This window comes from Pinus tabuliformis, chromosome 4_1 (assembly GCF_031772625.1).
Source record: "Pinus tabuliformis cultivar Carrire ecotype Pingquan chromosome 4_1, CPIR1, whole genome shotgun sequence".
In the NCBI taxonomy this organism is placed as follows: domain Eukaryota; kingdom Viridiplantae; phylum Streptophyta; class Pinopsida; order Pinales; family Pinaceae; genus Pinus; species Pinus tabuliformis.
In genome coordinates this window covers 714,903,200-714,924,386 of record NC_142303.1, presented here as the reverse complement: position 1 = coordinate 714,924,386, position 21,187 = coordinate 714,903,200, and the positions used below count along the sequence as shown (strand labels likewise).

Sequence of the window (21,187 nt, the reverse complement as noted above, 5' to 3'; positions counted from 1 at the left end):
ATATAGATATATATATATATATATATTCCTTTTTGAAAATAGCCAAAATAATAATCTATCATAATCTCCTTGGAATTTTCCAATTTTTTTCTTTTACCGATTTTTCCTTATTTGAAAAAAAATAATATAGTTTATATTTTGTAATATGTACCACGATTTGCCAACTTTTTCAACACTATATATATATATATATATATATATTCCTTTTTGAAGATGGCCAAAATCATAATCTCCTTGGAATTTTCAAAAACAAGCTTACCGTAGTTGGAAGGGTGGCATTATAAAAATGATTATTACAAAAGTATGTAACCTGGCCATTAATACACATTTGTCAGTTAGTTAACTTTTCGCTGTGATGTCTGAAGTGTCAATTTGATCTTCACAGCGCCATTGCAAATGAAATAAATGACACGATAATTACTAGGCCAAATAGTACAGATCAGTTCTAGATACAATCTAAGAATAATTTAAATAAAATATTATTTAGAACAAATTTATATACAATCTGCCTTGAACCACCATATTGTTAAACAATTTTACCACACAACTACAACGTCACTGTCAAAAACCTATGGATGCTCATGGGTATTTCTTATATGATCGATCAAATGACTAGTAATTATGATACGACTTCATTCCAGTTGTGGACTGGCAAAGCTAATTCCAGTTAGCACATAAAAACCTGAATCAAGTGTCTCCAAGCAGCGTTGAATCAAGTGTCTCCAAGCAGCGTTTTATGCCTTCCCTTTTCATGACACAGAGTGCAATACTCGAATACTAGAAAACCGAGCAAATTCCAAGCAAGATAATTAGGCTCAGAGAAATCAACCTCTCCGTAACTTCTTTTTAAAAATCTTCGTTTTCTTCTGAGCTTGGCGTTTTCCTGTTAACTTCATCTTCTTTTGTGCATGCCACATTGGGTTAACGATTGCAGCTATCTTTTCTATTTTCTTTCTCTTGTCTCGTGTTGACTTCACATTCTGTCTCACTAAATTGTAAGCTTGTACAAAACTTTCAACCCCCATGATGTCTTTCATGTGACATAGAACATCATCTGCCAATAGCTTCAAGTCCCCTGTATAAAGGATTAAATAACCAAGAAATTAATGTAAGCTACTCAACCTCTTCAAAAAAAGCAAAGAGTTATCCAACCATCCTCATTAATACTACCATGTAAAAATCAAAAGTCTCATTTTCCTCACCAGAAATCACCTTCCCTGCAAAACCCTCTGTGATTTTATACAGTGGTAGCAATATTGTTGCTCCATGGCTTTGAATTCCTTCATGACCCATTTGCAAAGAAATGGCTTTATACCACTCAAATATGGACTTTGTCTGCAAACAGGTTAGTGTTAGGATCCAACGCCCAAGAAGTAAAATCTAAGAATCAAATGTCAATAAATGTCGTACATATGTATATATAACAGACTATATGTTGGAAAGTGCAATTGATCATACCTGTACATCCCGCACTTTAAGTGAAACCTTTCCCAACTTCTTGAAGATGGGTTCGAGTAGTGATATTTTGAGGTCCTGATTGAAATCTTCATTTACTTCAAAATTGGAAACATCTCCACATTGCCTACTAACCAAATAGGTGCAAACCTCTCTGCATGCTTTTGAACCAAGCAATGAAAATGCTTTCAAGATACGTGATTGATTGCTAGCATCAAGGGTGAAAAAGAAATCACTTAGATCAGTTTCCTGTCTGCTTTTCACAAAGGAATACAGTGCACAGGTTGCATATATAAGATTCTTCACAACTACATCACTCGTGCCTTCATCAAGAAGATCTGTATCAAGTTGGTGACAAAAGTAAGCAGCTAATAAGAGGAGTCTGCTAGGCTGCAAAAGCATTGCAGTTTTTCCGCTTGAAATGTTTGTCTGATTCCCTGTATTTATTTCAGATGCGGAAACAGAAAAGTATGTAGCTATAAGACGTCCACCATGCATTTCGTAACCACATGTGTGGATGAACCAGAAGTGAACAAATTAAATCCCATATTTCCTGCACAAACAGTCGTTAAGAAAAACTAGGTGAACAAATTTCACTGTCTAAATAAAACAAATCTTGCAAAAGTATTCAGAAAGATATAAAGGAATTCGATTCATTTTTAATTTTTTGCTATGCAACAGCACAAAGATTGAGAACCAAGATGTGAGTTTGATCTAATTAATCAAAACAGCAATGAAGGATGTAACCAAACAGGTTAAATATTGTGAAACTTTAGTTTTTCCTTCAATGTATATGGTCAAAGGAATCACTGTTAACAAAATACAGGGCAATCATGCTATTCAACGCAAATCTATGTTGCCAGGAAACGTGGGTGCGGGGACGGGGACGGCATTTTTGGAAACAGGGTGCGTGGGTTCGTCGGGTAATATAATAATATTAAATTTTAATAATTATACTTTATAAATTATAAATTTAAAATTAATAATATATATGAAATTTGAATTTGTATATTTTTTCAACTTTAAACAAGAAAACTTTATTGATAATCATTTAAAGTTTAAACATACACATCATTGAACATTCAACATTGACATTGAAATTTCAAAATTTATCACCAAAAAACTGTTCTTTTGAATCTTTTCCGTGTAACCATGACACTATGACAGCTATGTGAGAGAGCTCAAGGCTACTACTAACACTGAAAATTCAAAATACATACTAGGATAAATGCTAGACTCAGTTATTTTGGTGAAACTTGGGACAGATTTTGTCACACACAGGCTTTAAAATAACTATGCAGCTTAGGTTCATTTGCAAGGATGCCTATCAATGAATCAGGTTGTGGTCGTACAGACCCTTCCTCCTACACAACCAAGGAGTGTTAGCATTTCTGCCTCCTGCTCTAATTTCAAGACAGCTTCTCTCCTTATTGAAATTGCTCATTCTGGCTGGAGCTTGAGCTTGTAACTTTGCTTTGAATGTTTAGTCTCCCCCATATAAAAACACAATTTTTTCATAGGAGATTCTTCTCAACCTGATAGTGGTCTAGAATTTTCTTGATGTCTAATCATCCACCTGCCCCATGCATGGTGTGCTCTGTGGTAAAGCAATCCCAAAAACAGTGGCAGCCTTACCCTTCCACAAAACACGCTTATCAGTCTTTGTTTCCCAATAAAATGCACAGCAGCCATCTGATGGCTTGAGGGATAGTTTGTCTTTGAGTGCGAAGCTCTGCCTGAATATTAATTATCTAAACATAAAACATCTTCGCAGTTTTTAGAGATTACTTGGTGTACAAGTCTGTAGAGACCATATATGATTTAGGCATATTTTCCTAGTTTTAATCTTAACATGATGTTATCAGAATGTTGTGAGAAATTGGCAGATTTTGATACTTAATTTAGCCATTGTCTAAAATAGCCCTTGCCATTTAACAGCATCAGCTGATTACAGCTTATGGCTTATGGCTGGTCTCAATCCTACTTTCTATTTGACCGAAAATGTTTGAACCTGTATGTGTGCATTTACAGTTTATAATTTGATGGTTATTTGGCTCGGGAATGAATGTTTCATTCCAAATTGATTTACAAGGATTCTTAAAAAACAAGACTTGTAAAAAACTTTAAAAACCGGGTGCGGGTACTCGTGCAACACAGGTTTTGATGGTAAGGACCGTGGAAGAATGTTTCATTCCAAATTGATTTACAAGAATTGATTTAGGGTTTTTTAGGTTTTGTTATAAGTTTTACCTTTGTTATAAGTTATTTCTTAAATTTCAATAAAAAAAAATTATTTGAAAATTAAATTTTTAATATAGTTTTTTTTATGAAGAACCCGAAGAACCCAAAGAACCCAACCCGAAGAACCCAAGAACCCAAGCACCCGAAGAACCCAAGAACCTATTAAAGGAAAAGAACCCAATTTGTTTTTTTGAAGAACCCGGTTCTTCTGGGTTCGTCTGGGAAGAACCTGTACACGAATCCGGTACTTGGGTGCGGGAACCTGGGACGGGTTCGAGAACCCCACCCCCGGGTGCGGGTACCCGTGCAACACAGACGCAAATTCAAAAAGGGCCTTTTGAGGAACAGGTTTCAAAAATTGACTTCCTATTCATGCACTCTGCATCAAATTATTTTGTTTATACTTGAATCCTTGAAAGTTTCCTCTGATTATGAATAACTGGGAGCGATAATATTGTTACCAGAAATTGTGTTCGTAAAATATTACTACTAGCAATCAAGGTAGTCTCTACAAGCGGGTAGCACTAGGAGTCCCAGTGCTACAAGAGAACGTTCCTAGAAGTCTCACTCCTGCTCTAGAAGAGAACTGGTGACATGCAGTATGTGTGCCCTTGGGAGTGCACTCTTGAGAAATTCAGAATGGGATCATTTTTGGGAGCACATACCTGACCTGTGGATTTGCAGTCCCCAAAGAATTTTAGGAGCATGCTCCCTGAAGTGCTCCAAGGAACTATCATGCAATTTGTGCAATCCGAGGTGCACTCACGAGACTGCTCTTAGGATTTGTATAAAGAAATCAGTTTAAAGTTTTCTTTCGAATGTTGGGTCCTAAGGGAAGGCCCTGATAGGTCCCTCACCCTCAAGGAAGAGGGTTAGACACCCTGAAACACCTACAACTTCATCCACAATGTAAAGAAATGGGTTGAATGTAGATCAACAGATAGCTTGGTTCATGTGCACTACAACTTATGAATTGGGATGACAATCCAAAGGATAATTTGGAAGGGTTGGAGGCCACTATTATTATTGGCTGATGATTGTGTTAAAATGCCAGACCCATCCCCTGGTACCAACAACATACCAGTAGCTTCAATTAATGTGTAAAGGCGAAACAATCAACAAGTATATTACCATCATAATCGCAGGGGATACTTACATGTTTTGGTAGGCCATCTGCAATTGATCGACATAGAGCAGCAATTGCTCATATTGCAGGATGCTACAACAGTATAATTTTTTTTTTCCTAATTTCATTTCTTTACTTGTTAGAGACTTCAATACAGTTCAACAATTCAGTTTCGATTTTGTAAATTAGGCACATGTCCTATTTGGCAAAGCATTATTCTATGCATGTTATAACTCTGACTCATGATGGCAACAGTAGCAAACAGACATTCAGCATGTTAATTGAATTAACATTTTAGGTGATCCCACTTTACAAACCAAGTTCCTTCCTTCATTCAAAAGAAATCAGTTGAAACCAGCCTGGCAATATGCTAGAGATCAAAAGTAAACATAATACATTAGTAACTAAGACTAATGAATGGCATGATATAATTAGCTTGAAAAGAAATTAATAAAAAATTCCAAAAAGACTAGTGCAGCATGCTAACATTTTGCTTAAGTTAAGCCATACCTCAATGTCTTTGTGCAAAGAAATCTCAGGAAACTGAAGCATTAATTTTTCCAACATTAAAAGTGAATAATATGCCTCTTTCCAGAAAGCTAACATGTCCTCCTCGCCAACTTCTGGTTTTCCATCTCCATCAGCAGTGAGTGCACATTTTAAGATGTGTATTACTCTAGGTTTTACATCTTCTATGTGTGCCTGAAAACTTGTCTTCATGACTTCAATCAAGAGACCTAACACCTGCATAATGATAAAAAACAAATGCGTCACCAATTAAAAGAAACCAAATTCCTTAAACAAAGCTGTTTCTGCTCTAGTAAACTACATATCAACATCCTTCTGTCAACTTGCTTTCAAAACCATATCTCAATCATTATGAGAACATGGAAGACTGGTTTCCTGACATTATTAGTTTTAGAGAATAGAGAGCCACTACACCTGCGCCGCTGGACGCCATAGCTGCTGCTTCTCACTCGTATACCAAGAAAGACTGAATACTAGCATCCTTTGCAATGGTCGCTGACTTACACGTCTGATCAAAACTTTCAAAACTGTTCCTACCATAGCTCGAACTTGATTGTCACTATCATTAACCAGGCAAGTCACCAGAGGTAGGAAAAATGTCTCTGCTTGCTCATCTACCACATTACTTGGAAATTTCAAAATAATCACATGCAACATCTCCAGTACAGCTTCCCTGCCACTTGTATGTTCATAGCTGCAACAAACGCAGTTAAAAGAAGAAAATTTATATTCAGCACACATAACAATAAACTGGATGATTGGTAATAAATTAATGACTCCTTACCTAAGGTTTGCAACTAAGAAATCCAAGTGTTGTTGCAGTCGCTTGGCACCAAGAGGGTAGTCAAGAAGAAACTGTAAAATAAGTTGACTACATTGCTGGCGAATCAGAAGAGCTTGACTAGTTACCATCAAGCGTGCTACTCTAGTGACCAAATCAAACAGATCTGGAACCAGCAGCTTCCGCCTAACAATTGCCTTCAAAAGTGATAGTGCAATGGTAGTTGAGATACTCTCTAAATCGATAAAGAGTGGGCATTGGAGAAGCATCTTTAATTGATCATTTGAGATGGTTGTATTTGCATGTCTCAAAAGCATAACAAGTAAATTAACAGAAGACTGCATTAAGGGACTGTCACTCTTTCCTGATCTAAGGACCATATTAAAAACTGAGAAGGTAATATTGCTACTGTGAATATCAATAGATGGAAGGGGAAGTCTCAATAGACAAGCCAGACATTTCACAGAATGTGATATAACTCCTTCATACTTAGATTTCAGACAGTGCCCCAGTAGTTCTATAAAAGGATCTAACATCACTATTAAATATTGATCACTCTTATCTACTTTGAGTTTTTTCAGATAGTTCTCAAGAAGTCTCAGTGCAAACACTGAAATTAGATACCTATTGGGTGTATCTAGCTTATCATCTGCAGGTCCCTCCATTGAATTTTTATATGAGCCCGATGATATTGAAGATGCTAGGCCAGGTTTAATAAACAAAGCAGTCTTCCTACCCATCTTTTCTTCCCCAATACCATCCTCAATCAATCCGTATACAAAAACAAACAAATCTGTCTGACTTAGTGATGCATTAGCCTGAAGACCGGTTGCTAAATAGCGTAGCATGGACTCAATCTTAACTTTTTCTTTTGGTGTAAGTGTTCTATGAAGATTGTGTCTAACAGGTACCAGCAATGTACTAGCATGTGCAGAGAAAGTAATACTACGAGCAATTAACTGCAAACTTTCAAAAGATTTGGTACTCCTTGTCTCCTTCATTTTGAAGGCAATTTTTTCAACTTCCTTTTCTTCAGCAACCTCTCCCATAATATCATTTTCTGCAACTTCTAGAAGCTGTTGCACACAATAATCAATATCTCCAATGTCCAGGGAAGATGAAACTTTCAATAGGATGAAATTGACTGTATAGCCTAAAACATGCAATTCATATCCCCTTGTTAATGTTGTCTGTAGTGTTTTTACAATGAACTGCAAATACTGCGGTCCTAATTCCTTGGCACATGCAGCTAAGCAAGCCCTCGCCTCATCTCTTACAGAATGAGGGCGACTCTTCAGTAGATTTGCAATTTGCTGTATAATACGAGGAAGCTCTGACTCCATTGTTTCCAAAGGCATAAGTTTCAATAACTTCACTGCAACACGACTAACTGAAATATTAACCACATTTGAGGGAGATATCATCAACTTATTTATCTCAGGTAGAACACACTTTTGCAGACGTTCTTGTATTTCAGGGGAAAGAATATTTTTGTTCTCACCATTCCTCCTCAACCCCATATCTGGCTTATCAAATGCTGTTTCACCAATCTCTATTTGATGATCATGTTTTTCTGGTTCTACAGTTGAGGGCATTCCATCAATAAAATGAAACTTATCTAATATAGAGCAAATCAGCCGTATAAGTATATTTCTATTATCTTCCTTGGAAGCCATCATTCGAAATGCTCTCATCAATAAACTGAAGTAAGAGTGCCATCTTATGTGACCAGCAATACAAGCAAGGGTTTCTATGCAAGAATTCACAACATTTCCCTCCCTGTCAACTTTGGCCTCAAACAACAAACTGAAAAAGAGTGGCACAAATATTTGCATGAGATTTCCCTGCATAACATTCCATATACACTAGAAATGTCAATACATTGCAGCAGGGTATGATCAGAAAAGGATAGAGCAAAGACTAACAATATCTCACTCCAATGTCACCCACAGATATAAACATATAAATGCATACTGACTCAAACATTATATCTTACCTCAGATAGATTTCCAGCATCCAGGATATTTCTAAACCGAGTCATTGCTCTTGATCTCCTATGGTTCTGCATAAGTAAAGAAACTCCAGTCAACATCTAGACTAATTTCAGCACAAGGAAGAACTGGAAAGGAAAGGCATGCTATCGAACCTGAATGTGAAGAACGTTGTTGAAGAAGTCCACTTCTACATCCGTGCTGGAAAGAGGCTTGCATTCATTCAAAGTTGCAATACCAGAAAGGCTAAGTACCATTGAACGCAGTAAAGCCACCCATTCCTATAGATACATTTAACAATGTTAAATGGTGTGCTTACCTATAAAATATTTAATATGGTGACATACAAATTTACAATAAGTAATAAAAAAAATACCCTTTGGATGGAGGTCTCTGAACTCGTTATACCCTTCTTCACATGTGCAAGAAAAAAATTATAAATGACATGCTTAACAGAGACTTTAGACCAATTTCCACAGCAATCATTGATGCAAGAATCAAGCAGTCCTTGCTTCACTGTGTTTATATGATTAGGTTTCTTCTCACTTTTCAGGTCATCTTGAAAATCATCCTGCTGCATTACCTCTTCACTTTCTAATACAGAGGCGGAAAATTGAATAAAAGAAAGCAGACAACTGGAGGCACTATGCCTGAGTGAGAGGTCTTCTGATGACATGTCATACACACAATGTGAGAGAATAAGCAAGGTATATGGCTTGCCTATCTGGGAGAATAATTGAGGAGATATTTTCTCATAAGCAGCAAGCCTCTTATCATAATCAGATTCTCCAACTGTAGATACTGATATTGCATTTAAATCACCTACCAGTTTTGCCTGCAAGGAAGCATCAAGAATTCAGGTCAATGATTAATAACATACTTTGCCAATATAACCAATGAATTCACTGTAAACTAACATCACGGGACATTAAACAATATCAAACTCTGGTTCAACAAAACCAAACAAGAACGGCTAACTTACAGGCAAGGCCAAGGAAGAGTCAACTTTTGAAAGCCCTTTCAGGATATCACAAATAGCCACTCGAATATCCAATGGTGATGAAGTTAGCAATGAACTGAACATAGTTAGCATTTTAAGAACACTACTGTCACCCAGAGCTGGCAAAATCTCTTTCAGAACACATAGAATCTCTATAAAATGCTCTGCAAATCACATTAACTACAATATGTTAAAAAATGTCAATTATGGCACATTAATAAACATCAAATCTGAAATATAGCTGCAATCTCTGTAAATTACTTTTGCCCATGCCATTTACTCACCATTCTTGCTGACCTTTTTGACATCAAGGAATGGTAACAAACAATCAACAAATTGATTCACTACTTCTGAACGTGTTGCATATTTTCCCAACAATTTAAAAATTCTTAGTTCACGCTTCCCAGGACCTGTGATACGTTTCCTGATAATGAAAAACCAGAAGGTCAAAAGTTGACAATTTATATGGAATCTGACAGAAGACTGTTTCTGAGTAGTACATGCTATTTACACGTAACATAAAACTTCAGTGATAACATAATGAGAGATCAGAGAGGATGATTTTCTAATATTCTGGAAGCAAATTAAAGCCAGATCAGAATTTTAACCAAGAAATCACAAAATAAAGAAGAAAGCATGGGAAGAAGGCAAGGAAAGAAGACAAAGCAACAGAGAGGAAAAACAGTAGACAAAAAGTCCTACAGAAAAGTTGTAGATCATAGGCTTTATCAAATAGATGTTAGTACTAGCAACAAGCAAGTGAAGAACTTCACAGAATAGGAAGTCTTTCCTCGGGTCACTTAACTCTTTTGGGATACGAGAAACAACTTTGACAAATTTCTTCATCTCAAGGCAGCTCTAACCACTTAAGAACCTTGAAGTAAATATTTGAAGAATTTTGCAACACAAACTCAGCAATGCATACAACTTAAAGGAGACAGGATAATACAGAATATCAATTTAAAACATAAAACGTAGCAGAAAAAATAGACAGCGACAAAGGAATTCCAAATCCAACAAGTTACTACCTCTTGCTCTCCCGACGAAGTTGAACCAAATTCTGCATACTTGTGAAGAGTATATCAAGATGTGGTAAAAGAATTTCCTGCAGCAAAACATTCTCTTGATCTTCATCATTTCCATCCTCCAAATTCAGAAGGTTCTCAACGAAACTCAGAATAGCTGAAACCATCGCTTCGGACACACTTTTAACAGACAGAATCGACAGAATATTGGGGACAAGTGATTTCTCTCTCTGAAGAAATGAAGCAAGCTTTAAGCTTTTACTCATTTCCAGAAAACAAATAAACAATGAGCTAGGTGTTTTGTTGCTCCCACTTTCTTGTGTAAACTTCTCAACCAATGGTTTTACTGCTGTAAAAAATATATTCCAAAAATTTGAACCATAATCAATAGAATCATATTTATTCAGCACAATGGAAATAACCTTGAGACATAATGATCTCAAGTCTTTCATTCCACTAAGAAACAATGCTGGGTTCTTATCTTTCCCCCCATGCCTCATAGTGACACTTCTAATCTGAACCCCACTGGCAACTAACATGGGTGATGCCGATATATTCTCCAATTTCTGCACAGAAAAATCTGCAATGAGGAAGTTATCTGCCTCAGACATCTTCGAGTCCACTGAATAAGGTTGCTTTTGCTCCCCAGTTATGTCGGTATCACTTACCTTTTCTAACATTGCTACATTGGGCATCTCATAGTCAGCAGGAGTTTCAACCCCCTGTGTACTATTGTGATTGAAGATGGCATCCTTCTGATGTTCTAAACTTAATGCACAGGATTCTAATATACGAAGGACAAATGCTAATAATGGGAGAAGATAAGGCACCATTCTTGCTTCATCAAAGGTCTCCAAAACATCCTTCACTACATGCAAAAATCCTGATTTCTTTTTGTATGGCAAAGTAGCAACTCCTTCGATACTAATCAAATTAATGAAATCCATTGATGTGCCTTGTTCTATAGCAGCTTCCCAAGAATATTTTGATCCACAGATTGAGGTATGCTCATCAATAAATGCATTTTGAAGAGATTTCAAAAGCAAAATGAAAAAGGGAGCCAACTCATTCACTTCAAGCTGTGCCAAAAACCACAGAACTGCCTTCCTTTGGAGAACTCCTGCAGACTGGACAATAAAATAACATGATGAGCTTTGGTGAAGCCTTGAAAACAAAACGAATCATCTTTAATCCAAGATTCTATTCTAAAATAATTCATCAGATATTTGTCAAAGCAATAAGTTAAATGTATATTTGTTTAATTTAAAAGTATATACATACCTTCCTTGCAAGTTGCACGTAAAGATGCACAAAAAAAAATTAATGCAATTCATAGTACAATAAAAATTCCAAGGAAATTAAAAAATATGATCATATAAGCAAGCAGTCAGAAGTAAGTGTCATATTATTTAAAGCAGCCAATGTTATGCAAACAGAGGAAGTCAAAAACAAGTCTTGATCGGGGCATAAAAAATGAAAAGCTGGGACCTGCAACTGAGTTGCTATGTCACGTTAACAAAGTGCTATATTATTCTGTCTCTAAAGAACATGGAAAGATTGTGTGGACGATGGGGACATGGCTTGGAAATCACAAAATGGAATGCACCGCTGAATCCATGCACAAGGAGCTTAGCCATTAATTCTGACAGAAGAATTTCAAAAATCTGTGACTCTGTGGACAATAAACAGCTCTTCACAAACTCCACATTAACGTGCAAAAGTTGTCAAAGACTCTAGTTTGGTCCTTCAAGATGTGCACATTTTTCTTCAAGCAGCAGGGACAAGTAAGAAAATGTTCCTCGGACTGCCTTGATCCTTTTTTAAGCTGGTCTTTTATTAAAACAAAGTATTCACATACACAATAAGTGAATTTGTAGCTAATGCAAAATTAACACACTATGTTTTTCAGAAGGAAAAAAACACATATCTACCTTTCTTGAAGAGCCACCCTTAATCTTCTTGACCTTTGATATGAGTATCCGTATAATTATAGGAATCAATTTGTCCCTGTGACCCTCTTCAATCTGTTGACTCTCTTTAGACAGACTCCATGTCGTCACTTCTTCACGTGCAGTCTTCAGAGAAATTAACTTCTTCAGATGTTCCTCATATGAAAGCAAAAAACCATCCTTCCAATTCAACAAACATTCCAAAACTTTAAGCTGAATATCAGGATCACTTTGCTCTAGAAGCCTACAAAAGGTTCATTACATGAATTGTTAGATGAGTTCCACAACAGCAGACATAGGTGAGAATAATAAAAAATATTTCAAATACATCAGCGTTAGAAAAGATTGGCCCTACACACACTTCAAGTTTCAACCGAACTGTGTGTACTCCAATGGATTTAATCAAGGACACAATCAAATAAAGCAACCAATATATGCATTTCAATCCTACAACAAAACTGAATTGAAACCTTGAAATATAATGATGTCAAAATAATCTTTGTCACAGAGGAGAAAAACAAAAGTCAAGCACACAAAACTCAAAGAGTTTAGCTTTCTTAAATGATAGAACAAAATACGCATTTGAGATGTCAGGAAAGACACCCAGAATATAGACTAAACAGGCAAATGCTCTAAACCCACCTGTTAGTAAGGATTTCCTTAAGAAAATGACTTCTAAAACATGATCTGGGGTTTCTCATTTCTTTAATCAAAATTAGCCATTCCTTGATAATGTCTCTCTTCTCCTTCCCTTTACATTGGCTCTCGTCATAGATTTCAACACTGAAACATAGGACAATTTACAACTAAGTCATGTTTAGTAAACCCAACAGAACTGAGTACAATACGAAGTAAAAAACTGGAATGTTCAACCATACCTGGCACTATCCTGGTTAGAATAACCAAGAAATGTTAAAAAGAGAGGGATGAGTTGCTGGGATCGAGCCTCTGCAAGCCTTGGAACTTTTTGAGCAGTTCGTATCAGAAGACTCACAACAGTTCCCACTGTGGTACTTTCTGAATCTTCATTGAGGAAATATCTAAATTTACTATCCAGGTCTGCCATGAACAAAAAGAAAAAGATACGTTAATTTTCAACAATTATTTATCAAATGTGTCCAACTGTTTTATTGCATGTAGTCATGATTATCTTTAATGTTTGTTTAGTATGAAAATAATATAATTTGTTCAAGCTTGCATCCTTCAAAATTTGTTTAAAATAAAGGACATTGATGACGAGCATCTCAATCTAAGTTAACAAAAACTCCCAAAAATCACAACAACAGATTTCCCAAAGAATTGACCAACTGAATCTGATGACAGAGAGTGCACCACAACTCATAACTGTACCAGCAGAAGGGCACATGGGGTGAGTCTTGTTACCATTCAAACCAGCAGGGGACCTAAAGGGGTTCCTAAGAGGGCAACTGCTAGGTTAAGGGCAACGGTGGAGGCTTAACCCACTATCACCACGGCTAAGTCTCCCTGCTCTTTACGTAATTTCACCAATGGGAGGAGTCCCGGTTGTGTAGGGATCACTTGTAACGTATATGTCAATGGATAGGTGAGAAGTGACCCTGAAAACCCTTTCCAAAAGGATGGAGTAAAGAATGGAACTTGCTTGCTCTTTAAGCAAGGGAGTTGGTCCACCAAGGGTAAGGGGTGAGGATTGGAGGGTTGAGGGAGAAAGGATAGGCTTATAAACAAGATTCTCAATCCCTATAATCCTTGGGAAATGGTCCTTGATGAATAATCTTTATTGAGAAATGGGACCACAAGGGGCCAAATGGACCCAACCCAAGTTCGGGGATGGAACGTAGCAACCAATGATGTTCCTATCTCGGACAAGGTGAGGGGAAAGGACCAAACATCAATACTTTCTTGAAAAGGTTGAATTGATCCTATTTGTTGATTTTTGGTAGCATCGGATGTGCTCTAGCCTTGAAATTTGGAGGAGAGGCTAAGGCACATGAGATCTCCAAGACTCAGAAATCGTTTTGAGAATTTCCACCCCGATGAGGAGTTATTAAAATAACTAATATTTTTAATGGGCTGCTAAATCTAAACTTAGGAAAATAAAAATATTAATGGGTATTAATAAAGATAAGGGTGAGAAGCTTCTAAGAGACGAGGATCAAGTCTGTTTTAATCTTAGTCATTGATTAGGGACTTAATCTCGGTCGTTGATTCGTCAACAAGAAAAGTATAAAAGAAGACTTGAGGATCATTTGGAGACACACCGGCAGATACTCAGTATCTCAAGGAAAATCAATTCTCAAGTAGAGGAGATCGATTCCAGAGGGAGAGTTGCAAGGTGGAGGAAGAGGAGGGTATCACCAGCAGGCAGTGACAGAGGAGGAGGTGATGCAGGGACAATGGGAGACAGTGCAGAGAGAGACACAATCCATAGGAGAGACGCCGAGCTTACGAAGGCTGACGCAGAGCCACGCTGGGCCACACAGAGTGACGCAAGAGTGACGCAGAAGTGGGAGCTGGGTCTCCAAAGTGTCAAAAGGTCTTAAAGGGAAAGTCTCAGGGGTTTTCTTTCCGTTTCTCTGTAGAACCATTCCTTGTAAAAGCAATTGCTGTTGAAGATTAATAAAGCCCTCATCTGCTACACCGATTTTCCCACATTGGGTTTTTTCAGCGACAATTGTCCAAAAATAACTGTGTTGATGTGATTGGCTCTTGTGCATGTATTTTTCTCTGGGTAATTGTGTGATAACTACAGTAGAATTTATTTTAATATTTGCTGAAGGGATTTCGTAGATGTGTGTTGTATCTCTTTCTTGTTCAGTTTCTTGTTTCGGCATATTATTTTTAATAGTGAATATTGCAGTTGTATTTACACCGATATTTACCGTAGAACACAGTAAATAACTTGCATGGATTACCAAGTAGTGATTTGGACTTAAAGTTTGGTCAAAAGATTCATTAGTGTCTTGTCATCTCGCGCATTAGCATTTTGCACTTAAGTGCTTTTCATTGCTTCAAAGAACATAATTGGTGAATCTAATTCATAAATGCTCTAAAAGGTTAATCGGATTGGCTCATTGCTCTAAGGAACCAAATGCTCTTTTCTTTAATTTCATTGTGACATTGGCTCTACAGGATATTTTTACTTGTTATTGCTATCACATGAAGTGGATAATTGAATAATTGGATACTTTGCTTATTATGGTTGTTTATTGTGAAAATTTCTTTTGTGACAAGTGTAATTAATATTATTTATTGCAAGCGAGCTCTATATCTAATTTTACATTCTTGCTAATCAAGTCAATCGATAATCATAATCGTGATAAAAGGAATTGCTAATTGTTTTTAAGCTCTCTCTCTTTCTTGCATCTAATTGTCACAATGGCACTCTTTTGTTTTTGGTCATTATCTAATTGGCATTCTAGCATTGTTATATTTCATGAGCAATTGTCTTGATCTTGATAACATTTTGTTGATTTTTGGTAGCATCGGATGTGCTCTAAGTCTCAAATTTTGTGAGGCTTAGACACATGCATTCTCCAATACCCAAAAATCGTTTTGGGAAATTCCACGAGGAGACAGTTTTATTAAAATAATCAATTATTTTTAATGAGACCCTAAGTCTAAACTTAGGAAATTAAAATAATTAATGGGTATTAATCTAAACTGTGGGTGAAACTTCTAGAAGAAGGCAGAGATCCAGTCAATATGACCCTAGCCATTGATTAGGATCTAATCTGGGTCGTTGATTGACCAACGAGAGGATTATAAGAGAAGGTTTGATGGGCACTTGGAGAACACATCAAGTGAAGATCAACAGATCGATTTTCTGAAGCAGAGCAGCTGCTGGAAAGAATTTCGAAGTGATCTTTTGCAGTGAGGGGCAAAGATAGTTTCCGGAAGAGGGAAGTTTCTCTGGGCCGAAGAGTACAAGACAGAGAGGGCAGAACGACGTCCAGCGAGAGGTTGATGCTAGCTCATGCAAAGCTAACGCAGTGCCAGCACAGAGCCTGGAGGGGGATCAAATTCCTGTTGAAGAAATCGAGTTTCAGAGGTCGGGAGACAAGGTGTGAGACCGGGAGGCAGAAAATCGAAGTTTCTAGGCAACAGAGGATCCGGAAGAGGAGAAGCGCAATCCCCAGCAAACGTGACGTAGAAACTGCGTAGGGTTGACGCAGAAACTGCATAGGGTTGACTCAGATCTGCACAAAGGCTGCTGCAGAAGGGACGCAGAGCCTCCTTCCATAGAGATCAGGGTCAAATTCTTCTAGTGACAGGGTGAGATCATCTCACTATTTGTTTTGTCCAGTTTCTCTTTGTATCAAATAGCCAGGCAGGGTTCAAACGAATTGTACTCAGATTTACTATTGCATAATAATAAAACCCTCAGAGTTGTTGCACCGGTTTACCCGCATTGGGTTTTACAGCAGACGTTTGTCCAAAAATAACGGTGTCATTGTGTTGTATCTATTTCTTGTTCAGTTTCTTGTTTCTGCTTATAAATTTAAATGTTGTAGGTTGCAGTTGTATTTACTTCGATATTCGCAGTAGAACACCGTAAATAACTTGCATGGATTAACAAGTAGAAGTAATATCAGTTTGTTGCAGTAGCGATTCGGGTGATTTCTTGAATTTTCACATGGTATCGGAGTTGTAGGTGAAGCAAGAAGAACAGAGCCGAAAGACCCAGCGCTGAAGGAAGAAGGGAATTCGAAATTCCTGTAGAGGAAGTAATTTGAATCCCCAGGTAGTTTGAGCAGTTCAGGACAAGAGGGCTAGATTTTCGTAGTAAATCTCTCTCTGAGTGAGTCGACAGAGAGGTAAGATTTCTAGATCGAAATATATCAACGACAAAGGGAGCAATGCAACAAAGGATTCAATGAAGAGGGGTTTTTCTGGTGGGACGCAATTTTCTGCAGGCAATTGCTAAGCAGAAAGACATCAGAGGGAAGAGAGAGACAGTTGAAGGAATTCTTCCACAAAGGACTTCCAACCAAGAAGTCTGAATTCTCATCAGCTGAGCAGCAGCAAGGGGCAACAGATCAAATGACTCTAGCAGGGAGTGCATAGGCTAGCCCAACAGCTACACAGAGGAGAGAGGAGGTCATTCGACGTTCTATTTGGCAGAGATGGCATCCAGTGGACTAAGAGATCAGGACAGGTTGGATGGGGCATCCAACTATGTAATCTGGAAGGCAAGGATGTTGTGCCTTCTAGATGAACATTTTCTCAAATCCTACGTCAACAACGTGATGGTTGTGCTTGTGGATCCAAATCCGCTCAAGTACAGAGGAGAAATGGCGAAGACAAAGAGAATGATCCTCGACATAGTGAAGGATCATGTAGTCCGTCACATCGCTAGCAAAGGGACTACTAAGGATATGTGGGATGTGTTGTCTACGTTGTATCAGGGATCTTTCGAGCGGAAGACGTACCTAGAGCAGAAGATGAGATCCATACAGATGTAGAAGGGGGAACGCATTGATCCGTTCCTCACGAAGCTTCAGGAGACCTGAGATGAGTTAGCAGTTGTGGGGTCTACACCTCAAGGGTTCGAGATGGTAAGACTGGCCCTAATTATGTTTTCGAAGATTGGCAAGTCTTTGTCTAGAGTGTCCTTGACAGCGCGACCTTGCCAAATTGGGATGAGATCTGGGCGTCTCTTAAGCAAGAGGATCTAAGGAGAGACTTGGTCAAGTGTAAACTTGACGGAAGCGACAATAGTGGATCGAAGCCCAAGGAGAAGGTTGAGAATGCAGCCCTTGCATCCAAGGGGCAACAGGAGCAACAGAAGCGGAAGAAGGACATTTCAAAATTTAAATGCTTTAGGTGTGGTGAAATGGGTCACTGCGCAACACAGTGTCCTCTCAGGGACAAGGACCAAGATGAGAAGCATGATCTAAAGGTTGCGGCCGCGAAGATCGAGGAGGATGAGTTTGCCATGAGAGTCGAGATACCTCCAGGAGCGAGGTGGGCTGATTTAGAGTTGTAGTTCAGAAGAGCTACAGATGGGCAAGATCGTTAAGGAGCACACCTCTCGGATCAATTCCTTGCTACAGGAGCCCAAATCAGATGTAACAGGATGGACTAGTGTCAGTAGGTGCAAAGGAGTGCAAGAGTGACAATTACAGTGATTAGGAGTGCCAGAGACCGAGCAGCGCAAAGCAGAGTTGGAAATAGTGCAGATGGCACAGAGCAGACGTCAACAAGAGCGCAGAGGAATCAGAGGGTCAGCGCGGAGACTAACAGCAATCAGACTCCAGCAGCGAGATGCATCATACTGAACACCAATTCAGTAATTTGGGATGTTTTTCCGCTGCAGTAGCAACAACAGTGGGAAAAGGTTGCAGTGCAGATGCAGTTGGCAGTGGCAGTACAAGCAGCAGCACGAATGCAGAATTGAGAGGGAGTTGCATTACGGATGCAATGTTGACAGTGGCAGGGTCAGCAGCAGTACAAATGCAACATTTGTGTAGTAGTTGGTGGATAGGATGTCAGACATCAACAGCGCAGAAGGAGATCTTACAGAACAGAGTGATGCTTCAGAAGGGTGCATTGCTAGAGCACATTCCTTGCTAAGACGGAGTGTTGATTTCTAGTACCATCGGATGTGCTCTAAGTCTCGAATTTTGTAGGTAGGCTTAGACACATGCATTCTCCAATACCCAGAAATCGTTTTGGGAAATTCCACACAGAGACAATTTTATTAAAATAATTAATTATTTTTAATGGGATCTTAAGTCTAAACTTAGGAAATTAAAATAATTAATGGGTATTAATCTAAAGTATGAGTGAAACTTCTAGAAGAAGGCAGAGATCAAGTCAATATGATCCTAGACATTGATTAAGATCTAATCTAGGTCGTTGATTGATCAACAAGAGGATTATAAGAGAAGGCTTGATGGGCACTTGGAGAACACATCGAGTGAAGAAAAGAAGATCTATTTTCCAAAGCAGAGCAACTACCAGAAAGAATTTCGAAGTGATCTTTTGCACTGAGGGGCAGAGATATTATCCAAAAGAGGGAAGTTTTCCTAGGCCGGAGAGTACAAGACAGAGAGGGCATAACAACGTCTAGAGAGAGGTTGACGCTAGCCCACACAAAGCTGACCCAGAGGAAGCACAGAGCCTAGAGGGAGATCGAATTCATGCTAAAGAAATCGAGTTTAAGAAGCCAGGAATCGGGGTGTGAGATCAGAGGCAAAAAATAAAAGTTTATGGGCAGCAGAGGATCTAGAAGAGGAGCAGCGCAGTCCCCAACAGAGGTGACGAAGAAACTACATAGGGTTGATGCAGATCTGCGCAGAGGCTGACAAAGAAGGAAAGCAAAGCCTCCTTCCAATGAGATAAGGGTCAAATTCTTCCAGTGATGGGGTGAGATCATCTCACTATTTATTTTTTCCAATTTCTCTCTGTATCGAATAGCCAGTTGGGCTTCCAACAAATTGTACTCAGATTTACTATTGCATAACAATAAAACCCTCAGATTTGTTGCACTGTTTTCCCGCATTGGGTTTTTCTGGGGACTTTTGTCCAAAAATAACAATGTCATTGTGTTGTATCTATTTCCTGTTCAGTTTCTTGTTTCCGCTTATAAATTTAAATGGTGTAGGCTGCAGTTGTATTTACTTCGATATTTATAGTAGAACACCCTAAATAACTTGCATGGATTAACAAGTAGAAGAAGTAATATCAGTTTATTGCAGTAGTGATTCTGGTGGATTCTCGAATTTTCACACATTTCGGCGCCTTTTATCTTGTTCCATTGAGCATCTCCTCTTTTAGTGAAGATTGTCATAGTATATTGATTTAAGTATTTCATTGTTCAAATATCGTTGTAATTTGTCTCCAAGTGCTTAAGAAATTTAACAATCTCACTAAAGGTAATCACTCAGCCTGCATTTGTATCATATGATGAGCCCTGCATTTAAAGCATAAGCCTGTTTGAAAGACTCTTGGATCTCCTTTCTCATCTAGCTTATGAAGTCTAGACCCTCTTTAGTGGTTAACACATTGACCTTGCAGATGTCAAAGCCACAGTCTCTGCAATGCCAAAGGCATCGAATGTTTAGATTTCCAATTGAAGTATCATTAATATAGCCATTTCTATCTTCCCCTGGGCTTCTCTCCACAACCTACTCTGGAGACTAGTTTCAAAATAGCTAAGGGAAAGGATTCATCTAGTTAAGCATCTAATCTAAAATAAACCAACATCTTGCATCTCAATTAAATTCTTAGGTGTCACATCTCATTTAGGATAGTGAAGCATCCTAAGGAAGCAGTTGTTCATCCAATTACTTGGTGAATAACTTATATAAAGAAAGTACTTGACTCCATCAAGGCACTAGTCTTTCAAATAATCTAAATCTAATGATTGAACTTGCTAAATTAACCAAGTTGCTAGGCCATTCAGTTCTGTCTCTGAGACTAGTCGGTTGCGACGAGTCTTTCCATCTTCACATTTCATACGGACTACTCCCCATAGCTTGTTGTAGGTAGACAGCTAGAACGGAGAAGTCAAGGTGTTGAGAAAACTAGGGCAGAGATATTAGATGATTTCTCTTATAATGGTAACTGTTTATGAGGAATTTTTATTTTTCTTAATTAGGTTCTTCTTGTACTTGATTATTGTTATGTGTTCTTCTTTATCAAATAGCTAGTAAACCATAAAGAACAATGAGACAAAGGACACAAGATGCAGGTGATCTGCCAAGGCCAAAACCTCTCAACCCTAAGAGGAAAACTGACAAGAATTCTTCTTCTTATAGAATCTTCAATTGACAAATTCACCTAGACCCTTGACCAAGAACCCCTGCAAGACCAAGTCAATGCTTCTTCTTTGAATAGCTTCTCCTTCCAACAACTTCGACATACTCAGCAACTACAATTGCAACTTTGACGTGCCCAGAAATTGCAACTTCAACTCGACAAAAAACTACAACTTTGACTTGTGCAAAAACTGCAACTACTACTGCAAGTTCAACTGCAACTTTTCTTTGCCTGGGTAGATTCTCTCTTCTAGAGAACTCAGCGTCCAAAATAACTCTTCTTGGTGACCTAACTTCACTTCTGCCACTCGGCTTCCCTGCAACAATATGTGCCCTAATTTATTCGC

General features: G+C 38.2%; 1 protein-coding gene across 1 annotated transcript in view; it reads right to left on the bottom strand.

The window, feature by feature from the left end:
* Positions 1-457: 457 nt before the first annotated feature.
* LOC149178128 (uncharacterized) overlaps positions 458-21,187 on the bottom strand; it is a 104,178-nt gene continuing 83,448 nt past the window's right edge. The window contains 16 exon segments of the mRNA XM_089420276.1: positions 458-1,075; positions 1,203-1,335; positions 1,459-1,947; positions 1,949-2,008; positions 5,333-5,566; positions 5,765-6,044; positions 6,135-7,975; positions 8,128-8,193; positions 8,278-8,403; positions 8,499-8,957; positions 9,105-9,286; positions 9,407-9,546; positions 10,151-11,274; positions 12,079-12,340; positions 12,739-12,879; positions 12,975-13,155. Coding sequence (XP_089276402.1) covers positions 825-1,075; positions 1,203-1,335; positions 1,459-1,947; positions 1,949-2,008; positions 5,333-5,566; positions 5,765-6,044; positions 6,135-7,975; positions 8,128-8,193; positions 8,278-8,403; positions 8,499-8,957; positions 9,105-9,286; positions 9,407-9,546; positions 10,151-11,274; positions 12,079-12,340; positions 12,739-12,879; positions 12,975-13,155 — 5,969 coding nt within the window. The 3' untranslated portion in view covers positions 458-824.